The 15,342-nt window shown below is 30.0% G+C and overlaps 1 protein-coding gene across 1 annotated transcript; it reads left to right on the top strand.

The window, feature by feature from the left end:
- Positions 1–8,856: 8,856 nt before the first annotated feature.
- On the top strand, positions 8,857–13,758 carry LOC110724305 (probable inactive purple acid phosphatase 27). Its single transcript, XM_021903727.1, has 12 exons — positions 8,857–9,123; positions 10,015–10,106; positions 10,737–10,809; positions 10,901–11,023; positions 11,113–11,205; positions 11,561–11,690; positions 11,856–11,937; positions 12,047–12,179; positions 12,306–12,511; positions 12,636–12,761; positions 12,868–13,177; positions 13,300–13,758. The coding sequence occupies exons 1-12, from the start codon at positions 8,923–8,925 to the stop codon at positions 13,603–13,605; spliced, it is 1,875 nt and encodes a 624-aa protein (XP_021759419.1). The 5' UTR covers positions 8,857–8,922; the 3' UTR covers positions 13,606–13,758.
- Positions 13,759–15,342: the final 1,584 nt, after the last annotated feature.

Raw genomic sequence — 15,342 nt, 5'->3', positions numbered from 1 at the left:
ATTGATTATGGCTCGGATTCGGGTTACGGAATCAACACAAGAATTTAGTTTCTCACAAAATTGCGAAGCGGCGGCGGATCCACTCAAAAAGTTGTATGAGACAACCAACCGAGAATGTGCCGAATTGTTATATTTATGTATTTGGATTCTTAGCCCTTCCCCGATTAATTCTTATTTGATTTTGTTAAATTCGTTTTCATTATCGTTAATTGTCAATTGTAGATGTCGTATGGCTGTTATTAATGAAATTTAACGTCCTTTAAGACTTTTTTCAAAAAAATAATAATATACAAAATGATTTTCTTCAAAAAAAAAATAAAATAAAAAAATATATATATACAAAATGATACCACACGTTTTATATTTCTATATAAGATTAATACAAATCTAATATATATATATATATATATATATATATATATATATATATATATATATATATATATATATATATATATATATATATAAAGGGGAGTTTTTTCCCGAGTTTTTAGAGAGCCACGTAGGATCTAATTTTCTCAACGCGCCATGTAGGATTATAAATCTTAATAGTAGCCAATTAAATAAGAGATTATTAATTTCTTTTTAGAATTAAATAATTCAAATGCCATGTAAGCAAAATTGACGAATGAGATTTTTAAGTTTAAATTAATTAAATATTATATATTATCTTTTAATGTTAGGAATCTATATATTATACTAAAATACAAGTGCCTCAATGTGAGGATGACAAATGTCACTCTCTCATTGGCTTATCTTATGTATAAAATATATCTATATAATTACTGTTTACATATTTAAGCATAGTTATTTTTGTTAAACTTCAAACAATAAAAGCAAGTTTCTATACATGAATAAGATTTTCATTATTTCCTAACATAAATATTGATTTAATTTTTTATACTAAATATATACTTTCCAATACTACAAATAATCCATAAAATCTTTCCAATCTTTATTTATAGTTAACTTAAAGAATAATAACTAATTTGAACCAATATGATTAAAGTGGCATAATTAAGGAAACAAATATTTCGTATTTTGAAAGACTAATATTGTTTTTTTTTTATGAAAATTAAATAAAATCAATAATATTTAGTTTGAAGTCAATTATGAAATCAATACAAACATTTTAAAAAAAAATCAGATGTACAATAAAATATTGTACACCTATTATAAAAGCTACCCTGTAATGAATGAAAGTTATTTATGCTTTATTGATAAAAGTTACCCAAAATAATGTAAAAGTTTTTGATACAAAAGTTTTTGATAAAGATACAAAATAGTGTAAAAATTATCTTTATCGTTTTTTGTACTCCTTGACAAATACTGAATGCTGAGCCGAAATGTTGTCTTGGAAAAAATACATAATCCTGAACATAAATTTAATTTTAATCGGCCTTTCATTTTCTATACAATGTCTTTTACAATGACCTTTTGTTTTTCTTGCATAACAAAAAAAAAAAAAACAAAAAACAAAAACAAAAAAAAAAAAAAAAAACAAAAAAAACAAAAAAAAAAAAAAAACAAAACCTCTGAACCAATAACCAATCTAAACAAGAGGAATAAAAGTTAAATTGAATTAGACATTTGACGGAAAAGGGATAGATATAAAATGTATTATATCTATTACTCATGTTTTAAATTGTAATATTCGTATTAACAATGCAATTACTTATGAATTTTTTTTAGAAAAACTAACATTTTGATTTAAAAATCGTGCATTGCTCATGTACTATACTAGATATACAACAATCATGTGCAATAATTTATGTTGTTTCATATATAATAATACTTTTAACTATAATAGTATGTGTATATAATATAATATTTTTTATAATATAAAAAAGTATACGTATATAATATAATATTTTATAACATGTATCCTCCATACCAAGTGTAGTCTCAATCACCACTACACCAATTGGTTGTTGGTGTAGTGGTGATTGAGACTACACTTGGTAGGGAGGACCTGTGTGCTCCCCTGCAACAACAATCGGAAGGGAAGTGGAACCTAATAACCTAGAACTGATCCTCAAATCTGGAAAGGGTGAACCGGATAGAACACCCAAAACTCAATGCATATATGACGGGAATTAACTTATCCTTTATCTATCTTATACAAAACTCCAAAGTCTATTTTTTTTTTCAAAATATGATAATAACATTTGTAAATTTTTGTTAATATGAAAGATATAAACCTATCAAAATGTATATATAGTTAAATTGTTTAATAACTTATATCGAATGCGTAGTTTTATTAAAATTATTTGCATGTAATCATTTAATGTGTTGGATGTTGTGTAGCTATGCAATGTCCAAAACTTTAGTAAATGGCTAATAGTCTAATAAATTCTAAATAGAAAAATTAAAACAAAAGGAAATGAAAATAGTAAATGGCTTTAAATATTGAAATAAACATAACCTTTTAAATCAATTTAGCGAATTCAAGAGACAATTTTAAGGCATTTAAAATTAAATGGGGGAAAAAATATGTAAAAAGAACATTTTTAGATATATAAATGTCCATGCACTATTATAAGAGTTTTGTTAACCTTTTTATAATTAAGGTAGGGATAAATCTTAGTAATATATACTTCGTATATTTTATTTATATAAATTTATCAGTATCCATACCTATATACGAAGTATTTGTGTCGTATACTATATTTAATCAGTTGTTGGTTATATATATGACTATTATATAATATATAGTTTTTGGCACAATGCTTAACTTAGGAAAATATATGTTCTGGTAGGTCAAATATAAGGTTATTATTGTGTCTATAGATTTAATGAGTGCGACGGGTAAATAAAACATGTATATATTAGATTGATTGTAGCTACTGATGCGGATGGTATGATAAGAAAATTTTAGTTTTTTCTCAACGGGAGATATAAATAAATTAGTCCATTTCTTATATAGCTATGTGGAGTATTATTCAATTATTTTTCAATTAATAAAATAACATTATAAAAAATTAAAAGAAATTCAAATAACATAAAATACTATTCAAATATCGTTCCTTTAATTTTTTTTTTATTGACCATTAGTACAAGTCCTTTAATAGTAAATGAATTACCTTTGTTTTTATTTTTATTTTTCCTACGGGTTTATTAATTTGATTTATAATCCGTACATCGCACGGGTACTATGCTAGTTTTATCTAAATATATAACAAATTTTAGGCTCATAAATACAAAAAAAAAAAAAAAAATATTTTTAAAAAAAAATCAAACAAACCGTGCATCGCACGGGCTTCATCTAGTGTTAAATATATATATATATATAATTTTTTTTTTTAAAAGATTGAATTTAAATATTCTTGGTTAGGTAGTTGTAAAGTAGCTTAGGTTTACTCACGAGTGCGCATAAATCTTGTAAGACATGAGCCAAGAACAGGCGAAATTTGGGCGTTACAACTTATAAACAGGGTGATTTAGAACTTGTAGCAATGTGAGTCTGTGACGATCATATATGGAAGGAATGTATGTGTAATAACTAATAATAAGTTCTATTTAATCATTCTTAACCAACAGTGTGAAATTGAATAGTAAGCACGTACATGTTCTGCTCAGCTTATTTTTATTTCACTTCGACTCCAATCACTTTAGTTTCTATTTTTCATTCTCTTATAAATATTCAATTCAGTTCAGTAAATTAAAACATGCCCTAAATATAAGATTAATGAGCAACTAAACATATATAACAGCTAACAAGAACTAAATGTTGTTCACAATCTAGTGTGGTTTTTACTGTTTAGTCAAAGTCTAGGAAGGAGGTTGAGGTGTTACAGTCACAAATAATGTGTATCACACTTTTTGCTAAAGCTAATTTTATTTTAAGGGTGACAAATAATGTAGAAGAAGAAGGTCCTTAAAAGTCTTGAAAATACTTTTTTTTTAAACACATGTCATCAAAATTGATGATTAATGTTTGTTTCTTCCCCTCAAACAACTTTATTTTTATTTTTTTACTCTAGGTTAAAACAAATTACTGGTATCTTTATAGAAGTAAATATGCAAACTCTTCATCATTAAATTTTCACCCAAATATTTGTCCTTTTATTGGGAATTTTTATTTTTACAATAAAAAACAAAAATCATTTATTATAATTGATAAATAATAGCACCATATAAAAATATGTTTAAGATCAATAATGCCATTTCAATTTCCAACTTACTTATGGAAATACACAAAGTCTTATATGTGGTTGGCTAGACGGTGGTGCCATCCATCATGAGAGTTAGTACGTGGAGACTAGTGATTGCATCAATATCAAAAGTCAATAAAAACTCTTAAATAAATCAAGTGGTTCACATTAATTTATTGTGGACCAAAAGTAATATAGACACTATGGTTGTCTTTATTAATAAAAAAAAGATCACTATGCTAAAATAAAGGTTTTTATATTAAAAAATACTTTCTCTGTTTTTTTATTTTTTTATTTTTTTTCCTGTAGTTGCAATACTTTCTCTTTTCACGCTTGCTGATGCGTGTTTTGAATCGTCAATATTTTTTATTATCACTATGTGAAAATTATAAGTTTTAGATATTAAAATTGTACAAATCGAGACGAATCTAACAAGATCCTAAATGACTATATTTTTACTTATGTATAAATCGTCAAAGCTAGTCAAAGTGAAACACATGAATAGTGTAAAAGTCAAACTATTGCAACTATATAAAAACAGAGGAAGTAAAAATTATTATGTTATTATAAAGGTCTAAAGAAGTTCATTTTTTTGATGAAATTTTTACGGCTATTTCACCAAATGCCACTGAGCAATTTAAAAATTCACCAAATGCCATCGGACTTTTCAGAATTCACCAAATGCCACCTAGTTTTAAAAAAATTCACCAGGTGCCATTAATGACCAACGACCGTTAACTTCGTTAGTAATTAGGGGTTAATCATGACACGTGTCATGATATAATTGGACCATTTATCTTAATTTATTAAAATAAAAAAAAACAAAAAATTAAAAAAAAACAAAAAATTAAAAAAAAAAACCCCAAAATTTTCCCAGCCACCGCCAAACCCTAGCCCCTCCCCTCATCTCGTCGGAAAACGGTCGGCCACCACTTTAACCACCAACAATCGGCCGGTCGACCCTTAAGCTCCCCACCTGACCCACCCCGACCCCCTAAACCACCCACGCAGCTCGTCCCGACCCCAAAAACCACCCACACATCCGCCCCGACCCCAAAATACCACCGGTAAAAAGCCCCTCATCCCTTTCCCCACCCTCGAAATCGGTCGTTTCGACGGTGGGAGAAGGGAGGAGGGGCTTTTTACTGGTGGTTTTTAGGGTCGGGGCGGCTGCGTGGGTGGTTTTTGGGGTGGGCGATGCTCATGTTTGCGGTTTTATGGGGTCGGGGCAGTTTGTGAGGAAGGTTTTGGGGTCGGCGGAGGGTCAGGTGGGGAGCTAAAGGGTCGACCGACCGATTATTGGTGGTTAAGGTGGTGACCGGTCGTTTTCCGGCGAGATGAGGGGAGGGGCTAGGGTTTGGCGGTGGTGGAGGTGGCTGGGAAAATTTTGGGGTTTTTTTTTTGTATTTTTTTTAACTTTTTTTTTTAATTTTATGAATTAAGATAAATGGTCCAATTATATCATGACACGTGTCATGATTAACCCCTAATTACTAACGGAGTCAACGGTTGTTGGTCATTAATGACACCGGGTGAATTTTTTAAAAATTGGGTGACATTTGGTGAATTCTGAAAAGTCCGATGGCATTTGGTGAATTTTTAAATTGCTCAGTGGCATTTGATGAAATAGTCGAAATTTTTAATATACTAAACAATATGAATATTAAAGGTTACTATGTTAAATTAAAGGTCACTATGTTTAACATAATATAACATGTTAGGTTCACAATAATTTTAAAATTAGGCCGCACAAGTTTTAATTAAAGTTAATATAATAAAATTAAGATTACTATGTTAAAAGTAGGGTTACTATATATAATAAAACGTCAATGGTGCGAGTATGGACCTCACGTTCTTACAAGTTATTCTACCTTAAAGGGTTGAATAAGGTAGGTGGAAAGAAGTTTTCATCTTTGTAAAGTTTATATCTTTTCCTTTTTCAATTCATTCCCTTTTAACTTTTTCCGATTGTTTGCATATTACATTCCCTTTTTAATATCATTTTCAGATTGTTTGCACATTTCATGTGCTTTTTATTATTTTTATAATAGGTTTTTTACATGTGTCTTTTCTAAAGGTAGTTATTTTCATTTTAAAAAAAATAAAATAAAAAATACTACACTGAAGTTTGTATATTCGACGAGGTTCATCAAACTCTTTGATAATTAATATCTTTAATTTTAGTTGAAAATTATTAAAAAAAATTAATTTATAAAAAGTAAACATTGTGCAAACAATGTACTTCCTCTATTTTTTTTTTGGAAGTGTCTCATTATGATAAATTTAAAATTTTAGACAAAAGTGTAATTAATTTCAAGCTAGTGTAGGTGTATATTTTCAAACTGAAGTTCCAATATTACAAAATAAAGGAACATGCACCTACTTAATTTTTTTATTCATTGATACAAAAAAAAAAATAAAGAACTTGTAACCCTTTCCATTTTTATTAACAGTGTAAATTTTTTTTATATATTCTGTAATAAATTTAAATTATTTACTTAATTTTTAAATTCTTTAATTTTAATTAATTAAGACTTACTTTTTACTAATTCATCTATGCATTTAGTTTTTGAGGCTACTGATCAAATATTTTTAATTTTTTTTAATTGATGTTGCTCACAAATTCTTATGTGTAGTTGGTGTGGCAAGCTATCATGGGAGATACTTCATTATTAGTGTTATAGCAGGGATTACTCGTTCAATGTTACAGGGTTACTTCGTTATCAGTGTTATAATGGCTACTTTATCAGTGTTAAATTATATGGATTACTCGGTCAGTGTTACAGAGGAAAATCAATAAGTGTTATGTGAGTTACTTTGTTATTTTATAAGTGGTCAAAGTGCTCATTTTTGCTAAATTGAGATAATTTTAACTTATTTCACCAAAAAAAAGTTTTATAATTTTAGCTTAACTAATCTGAAATTAGTACTCCAATATTTTAATATGGAAGCAAGTTTTATATAGAGCTAGTATAGTTAACACTATAAGTACATCCAAATACTGTCTTTTAATATAAAAAAACTAGTGTGTGGCCCAGGCGATGTCTGAGGTTCTAGTTTTTAGTTCTTTAATTTGATAACTATATATGTTCTGTTGTTTGTATAGTTAGTGTGTGGTTCGGGTGTTTTATATATATATATATATATATATATATATATACTCATATGTATTTATTTTCTAATCTTGTGATATATAAATAAAAAATATAACCTCTAATTTACTTAATATGTTAAAGGAATATATAATGTTAATTATGTAAAATTTAAGACATTAATCAAAGTTGAATGAGATGGTAAATGTATGACCTTTGTATATTTTGGAAGTTACAGGTTCAATTCTCGCCCAAAACATAGTTTAATTAAATGAAATGACAAGCTTATATGGCGCGCCATGTGGCACCATTCCTTTGAAAGGTACGCCTTTTCATATATAACTATAGATAGAGATATATACAATTTAGACACTTACACAGTTACACCGTAATAAATTAATAACCGTATAATGGATGACCCATATATAACTTATCATTTGCTCTCATCAAGCTTGCTAGTTGTAAACATGTAATTGATTAGGGATTTGCCTTATAACCTTGAGGTCATAAAGTTGAATCTTTCTAATAGCATTACTTGAGGAAGATGCAGATCTCTTATAGTATTTCTCCCGCAATTTCAAGTGTCTGACCTCTAAGTATAGAACCAAAAAAATTATGAGGGTAGAGGTCAGATCATGATCATTCTCCTTAGTCCTTACCATAAAAAAAAATAAAAAAAAACAAAGAAAAAAAAACAATTGTCAATTGTAGACAGTGGCGGAATCCGGATTTTAATAATGGTAGATCAAGATTAATAAATGTTGAGTAAGGGATTAGAACCCATAACCTTTTGATAAATAAGGTAATGTGGTAAATAAGGCAATGATCCAACCACTAAGCTGGTAATAAGTTAAAATACTATTTCGTATAATACTCTCTTTGTATTCTATTTAAATAAATATTTACAAAGGAAAATTTGCAAATTGCAGCCATTTAAATTTCGTATTTTGCAAATTGCAGCCATTTAAAAATAAAATTGCAAATTGCAGCCCAAAAGTTCATATAAATTGTAAATTGCAGCCCGATTTAACTTTTTCATCGGTTTACAAGTTGAAAAATCTTTGATTAAGGTTTTAGGGGCCATTTTAGACCTTCGGGATCCGAATTGAGCTCGGAATTAGCAAAAAAATAACGCAAGTATCTCGTTTTGTGTAACAAAAATGTATCGATTTGTGGAAAACTGTAAATATGAGACACTTACGTTATTTTTTTGCTAATTCCGAGCTCAATTCGGGTCCCTAAGGGCTAAAATGACCCCTAAAACCTTAACTGAAATTTTTTCTCATGTAAACCGATGAAAAAACTGAATCAGGCTGCAATTTACAATTTAAACGAACTTTTGGACTGCAATTTGCAAAAAAAAAAATTTAAATGGCTGCAATTTACAAAATACGAACTTTAAATGACTGCAATTTGCAAATTTTCCATTTACAAACTTTATAAATTTATTACGACACGTAGTGGCTCTGCCACTAGACATAGACATAATGATTATTTAAATGTACGACAAATCTATAAGATTCACATGCACATAAAAGCATACAATTAAATTTATTTATTAACAAGAGATAGTACTTATTAAATATCTAATACAAAATGAAGGACGTGTGTATAAATAAAGCTAATAACAAGAGCTTGAACACAGCCAATTAATCACTCTATTATTATCAATAATCATGGAGAAGAGCTATTCACTAGGGAAAGCTCTACTAATTGTCACAACCATATTATTTTCTTCTTATTTTTCAAAATCTTTGGCTAAAAACCATGCTCATCATGGTGTGCAACCATTATCCAAGATTGATATTCTAAGTACAACTCTAGCTCTTCATAAGAAAGCTTCCATCAAAGTTTCTCCTTCTTTGCTAGGTTTGAAGGTATCATACATCAATCTTCTCTATATTCATGCTTTTCAAATTTTCAGCTAATAATCCATTATATATGTAAGTCCTTATATTCTTTGCACTGATCTTTATGTGCAGAATGTAATACTCTTACGTCCTAAACAAAATAATAAGGCGCGATCACTTTCATCAGATTATATTATACTTCATCCATCCTAAAATTCTAGTTATACTCACTTTTGCATAAAATTTAAGGTGATAACTTGATAAGTAGATTAATGATTTTATATGGTATCTTATTAAAAAAAAGGGTAATGCTATACATAGCCTTTAGGGCTATATATAAGCATTGAATTTACTCTTGGAAAATGTATAAAGTTAGGAATCCATGAAAAAAACACGCGCAAATCGGTGTAATTAGTGTGTTTTTGTCATGATTTTCTAAATTTAAACAATTTTCAAGAGTAAATTAAATGCTTATATGTAGCCCTTAGGGCTATGTATAACATTTTCCAAAAAAAAATAGAGATTTTATTTATTACAGTATTTTTTTTTTCACAAAAGAGATTTGATAAGAGTAATTGGAGGGAGTATATTCATAATTAAATGAGAGAGTTATTATTAAAAAAAAGAAAGGGGTTATTACAATATTGGTGGGGCCATTTCTACCGGAATCGAAGGATAACAAACCAAGTACTGTAATTTTTTGTACATAATTGTTGGATACTTGAACTAATGTATAGATTTTTTATATTAATTTTTGGTGCAAACTTTGATGCAATACTCCTTATTTGGTAAAAACTTTTATTTATAAATACAACTTCAAATTTAATTAAACCGAGTATAATTGATATTGAATAATTATTGATACTTAAATATTATTAATGCGTCGTATAATAATTAAGTGTTTCCAATTGGTTGCAGAATGAGGATATTGAATGGGTAACTGTGAAGCTCCGATCACCCAATCCGTCTTCAGATGATTGGATTGGAGTTTTTTCCCCGGCTAAGTTCAAGTATACTATAATTCTTTCTTCCCTTTAACAATGCTTTATAATATTACTTGTTTTTGTTTACATAAAACCGTTTTAATATTATGCAAACTTTTCTCACTAAATTAAGTTCAAACTTGATGATTTGTAATTTTTGTACTTAAGTTTATTATTTTCAGAGCTTAGATAGTTAAATTTTGGACTATTGAGGGAACACCTAACATATAATCTTGTTTGGACCATGTTATTTAATTTGAAAGCAAATATAAAATTAAATAAGTTGAACTAAACATAAGTTCCCGTCAAAAAAAAAAAAAAAAAAAAAAAAAAAAGTGGAAATAAATTAGAGAAACTATAATGGGGTAAAGAGATTTTGGTGATTAAAAGTCATTATAAGACGTATTCTATTACGGATCTAGAAAGAAATTATGTTTTTTATTTATAACGGAGGAAATATACTACAGAGTATTTATGTATTTTACAAAAATTTGTTTTAAATTTATAATTGTTGTAACATGAAACATATAAACTACATACTCTTTGAGATCAATTATTTTATTGAATTTGAGAAGTTTTAATTAACATGTATTGAAATGTCAAAAGCATTCTCATCTTTTTGATTTAATGATTATTTTTATTTTTAAACATGAGCAGTGCATCAGCAAATTGTGAGGAAGTTGGTAACTCAAGAGTTCTAAAACCTTTTATTTGCACTGCACCCATTAAGGTAAATAAAATATATCAAATGAAATTTTAGTTCATTAAACATTATCAAGTTTAGATTATAACTTAATCTTTTTGTTATTATTGAATTTCAGTACCAGTATGCAAATCACTCGAATTCAGATTATACAAATTCTGGAACAACCACTTTGAAGTTTCTATTGATCAATCAACGAACTGATTTTTCCTTTGCGTTATTTTCTGGTGGATTGTCTAGTGTAAGTTTCTCAATTTTAAATGATAATATGATATAGTTACATTATTGCTACTATGTGTTTATATTGATGTTATGTGTTCAATGTTGTAGCCGAAGCTAGTTGCAGTATCGAACACCATCTCATTTGCAAATCCTAAAGCCCCTGTCTATCCACGACTTGCTCTCGGAGAAACTTGGGATGTGGTATGTTTATACTTCAATGTTACATTCGTGTTATATTCGTATCATCATTTACTTAAACAATCAATCGGGTCAGTGTACTATTCTTAAAAAAAAAAATGACTATTATTCAGATATTGTAATATAGTAAGTGTGTCGTGTGACAATAACTCAATAAGTGCTGATGTATAAAATAGTATTTGTATTTTGTGATTTCATTAATTTTATCAGAGAGACTTTAACATGAATTAGCAGAATCTTAAAATTTTTGAAAGCTAATGTTCTGTAAAATTCATTTTCCTATAGTTTTTGGTACGAAATAATGTACTAAACCATTACTAGAGTGGAAGATTTAACTATCATTTCTGTAATCATGCAGATGACAGTAACATGGACAAGCGGCTATGACATAGATGAAGCAATTCCTTTTGTTGAGTGGGGTATGCCTGGTGCTCACACTACGCGATCACCAGCAGGAACTCTGACATTTACTCGTAACCAAATGTGTGGTATGGTTCTTCTTCACTTAATCACTTATAATTCAGTATATCTTTGTATTCATTTACCTAGAAAGTGCAAACATTTCAAAATCTCTTTCATGAAGTGCATGCTTAATCAATATTGTTAAATTTCACGAAATAAGTGTATAAGAAGTGTCTTTGGCTATCATGTAGCTGCACCTGCAAGAACTGTTGGTTGGCGTGATCCTGGATTCATTCACACTAGCTTCTTGAAAGATCTGTGGCCCAACATCAAGTATGCAAACATTGGTTTAGTATACACTACTATCACGATTAATGATTAATTATATGATCATTATAACAACTTTAATCCTTAAATATGTCATTGATTTTATGTTTTCCAGGTATACATATAGGTTGGGTCATCTCTTAACTAATGGTACATATGTATGGAGCAAGAAGTATCAGTTCAAGTCATCTCCATATCCCGGACAAAGCTCCTTGCAACGTGTTGTTATTTTTGGTGACATGGGGAAGGTATTACATGTATACAATGTATAAAAAGTTGGTTAAATGTTTTGAATCTACCCGTCAGAACAATACTATAAGCAACAAATAGATTTGCAGAGTGCAATGCCTGAAATCAATTTTTGCTTCTTTTAGGCTGAACGAGATGGATCAAATGAGTATGCAGATTACCAACCAGGATCATTAAACACCACAGACCAGCTAGTTAATGATATTGACAACATTGATGCCGTCTTTTTAATAGGGGATATGCCATATGCCAACGGATACATCTCTCAGTGGGATCAATACACTGCACAAGTAGAGCCAATAGCATCAGTTGTACCCTTTATGGTGGCAAGGTTTAACCTACTCTTAAAAGCAGATTTGCTATCTGCTTTTTAGTAATAATATTATTAGTGTTCTGTAAAGTTTTAGAAATATCTATAGCATATTAGTATACTAACAAATAGCTTTTTTCATCAGTGGTAATCATGAGCGCGATTCACCAGATTCAGGATCATTTTACCAAACTGATGACTCAGGAGGTGAATGCGGTGTTCCTGCAGAAACAGAGTTTTATGTTCCTGCTAAAAATAGAGCTAAGTTTTGGTAAGTACAGACGGCGCAATTTCATGGTGGCCTGGTGTTTGTTTGTTTCCTGTAATCTCTTGTAAAAGAACACTTACTCACCAACTATGCATATACATATATACAGGTACTCAGCAGATTACGGAATGTTCCATTTCTGCATAGCAGATACAGAACATGATTGGAGGGAAGGCACTGAACAATACAAATTCCTGGAAGAATGCCTAGCATCAGCAAATAGGCACAAACAACCTTGGCTTATATTTGCGGGCCATAGACCCCTAGGGTACTCTTCGAACTCATGGTACGGCCTGGAGGGATCCTTCGAAGAGCCAATGGGTAGAAGTGACCTTCAAAAGTTATGGCAGAAGTACAAAGTTGATATGGCATTCTGGGGACATGTCCATAACTATGAAAGGGTTTGCCCTATTTATCAGGTATCCATAATTTTGTTACTTCGCAAAGTATTACCACCTAAAACTGGCCTTTATAATGTCATCTGATTTATTGTATGTAGTTATTTTTGTTTACTGATTAGAACAATGATGGGTTCATGCAGAACCAATGTGTGAACAACGAGAAATCTCACTATTCAGGAGTTGTAAACGGAACAATCCATGTTGTAGCCGGAGGAGGAGGAAGTCATTTGTCGAAATTTAGTACATTAAAGACAGTGTGGAGTATATACCAAGACTATGATTATGGGTTTGTGAAGCTCACAGCGTATAACCACTCGTCTTTGCTGTTCGAATACAAGAAGAGTAGTGATGGCAAAGTCTATGATTCTTTTACCATCTCTAGAGATTACAAAGATGTTTTAGCTTGTGTTCATGATGGTTGTGAACCTTACACTTTAGCAACCTAGGAGAGATTTAATTAAGGAAAATGTTTGTACCTTGAAAAAGGATGCAAAGGTCAATAGCCGCCTCATTCAATTTGTAAAATGGGAAAAAGGAAAATGAAATAATGAATATTCAATTGGATTGATGAAATGGGAAGAGAGCCAATTAGCCCAAAACTCTGATAGTAGTTGTAACACCCTAGAAATTTTTTTCCTTCAAAGTACCTATTTTGCTCTTTTAAAAGATCAAAATAGGAAAATCTAAGACATTACCACCACCGTGAAAACGGCTAAGACAACTGTCAAATACACACAACGGAAGACTATCTTAAAAAACATTCAAAACAATTCAACTTTAAAAGTCAACCAAATGAAAGTAAAGTCAAACTAAAGTAAAACGAAGTCAACCTACAACTTGGAACCATTGTAGGCCCTTATTAAACCAAACTGTTAGTTGAGACGAACGCTACAAGAGGGGGGGTGAATTGTATGTGAGTTCCTAATGGCTACTTGTTGAAGCATAAAGGTTTTGATGATGAGGAACTTAAACTAAAGCAAACTCAACTAATAAAGGTTTTCAAGTGTGTGATTAGTTTAGGTGAAGTTGATTTTGGTGATGGAAGAAGTAACTGGAACTAAGAAGACATGACGAGATCTTTATTGAAGAGTTAAACAAATCAGAAGAAGAGTTCTCTAACAAGAACTAAGTTCCTTAACAGGAACGTTCCCTAACAGAAATGTTCCCTAAAAGAAACTTGAAGACAACAAGCTTAAGTTCTTTGGTGGAACTTAATAAGCTTGGAGCCCAAGTAACCTACCTGATCAAAAGCGCGGCGCAACAATAATATTTAGTTAAGGTTTTTATCTTATAAATTATTGTTAATATGTTAAGTAGGTTAATGCACGAAATTTATTAGAAGCATGACAAGTTTGTTTGGTAAATAAAATAATATGAAAAATTATAAAAGATAGATTTTAGGAAAAGATTATCTAAAAAGATTATTTTCTTTAAATCAGTTTGTTAAAAAGATAAACAAATACCTTTTTAATCTTATTTTCTGGAAAAGGTTTTATTCCACTTGATTTACATAAAACCGTGTTTAAGGATAAGTTAAGTTAACTTATTTATCTTTTAGAAAACCTACTTTCTATACGAGTAATACTTGTATCAATAGTAGAGAGCAAAATGGTTTTAGGTTTTTGTGAGTTTATGCGTGGAGAAATCACAGTGCTATGATTGAGGAAGTTTACCAAGCTTCTAACTTGTCACATTAGTTTCGGATTTCGTGCATTGCTTACCTATCATACTAGGTGTCATACATTTGTATTGGTTGGGTTATTTGGTTGAGTTTGTAGTTTGCTTTTTATACAGTTTTGTGTTGGCTTCTAGGTGAAGCTGCGAGTTTTGTACTTAGGTGGTACGAGTAGTTGTAATTTGGCAGTACGTGTAGTACTTTGGTGGTACGAGTGAATCTAAGTGTGGTACTTAGATTGGGTATGATAGGGTCCTATAAAGTAGCAAGTCTAATGAGGAACTTGTGAAATAAAGGTTTGTGTCTAATAGGTTGTAACTTGGTGTTTGCCCTATTATAGTGAAGTTTGTGTGTTTGAAATCCCTAAGGTAAGGTCGAGGTTTTACTTCCAGTTGGGCCCTGGAAGGTTTCTTTGTAAAATCTGTGTGTTCTTGCAAGTTCCTATATGCATTGTTTTATTATTCCACAAAAGTAGTCAATAGGAACTCAATACAATTCACCCCTCCTC

Source organism: Chenopodium quinoa, unplaced genomic scaffold (assembly GCF_001683475.1).
Source record: "Chenopodium quinoa cultivar QQ74 unplaced genomic scaffold, ASM168347v1, whole genome shotgun sequence".
In the NCBI taxonomy this organism is placed as follows: domain Eukaryota; kingdom Viridiplantae; phylum Streptophyta; class Magnoliopsida; order Caryophyllales; family Amaranthaceae; genus Chenopodium; species Chenopodium quinoa.
Note: the sequence above shows the minus strand (reverse complement) of the source record. Positions and strands in the feature narration are given on the sequence as shown.

What these genes read in the sequence shown, in the direction of transcription:
- LOC110724305 (XM_021903727.1), top strand. Translation starts at nt 8,923, where the DNA reads ATGGAGAAGAGCTATTCACTAGGGAAAGCTCTACTAATTGTCACAACC. An exon ending in TCGGAGAAACTTGGGATGTG is followed by an intron (nt 11,206 to 11,560) that starts GTATGTTTATAC and finishes GTAATCATGCAG; the next exon opens with ATGACAGTAACATGGACAAG. An exon ending in GGGTTTGCCCTATTTATCAG is followed by an intron (nt 13,178 to 13,299) that starts GTATCCATAATT and finishes GGGTTCATGCAG; the next exon opens with AACCAATGTGTGAACAACGA.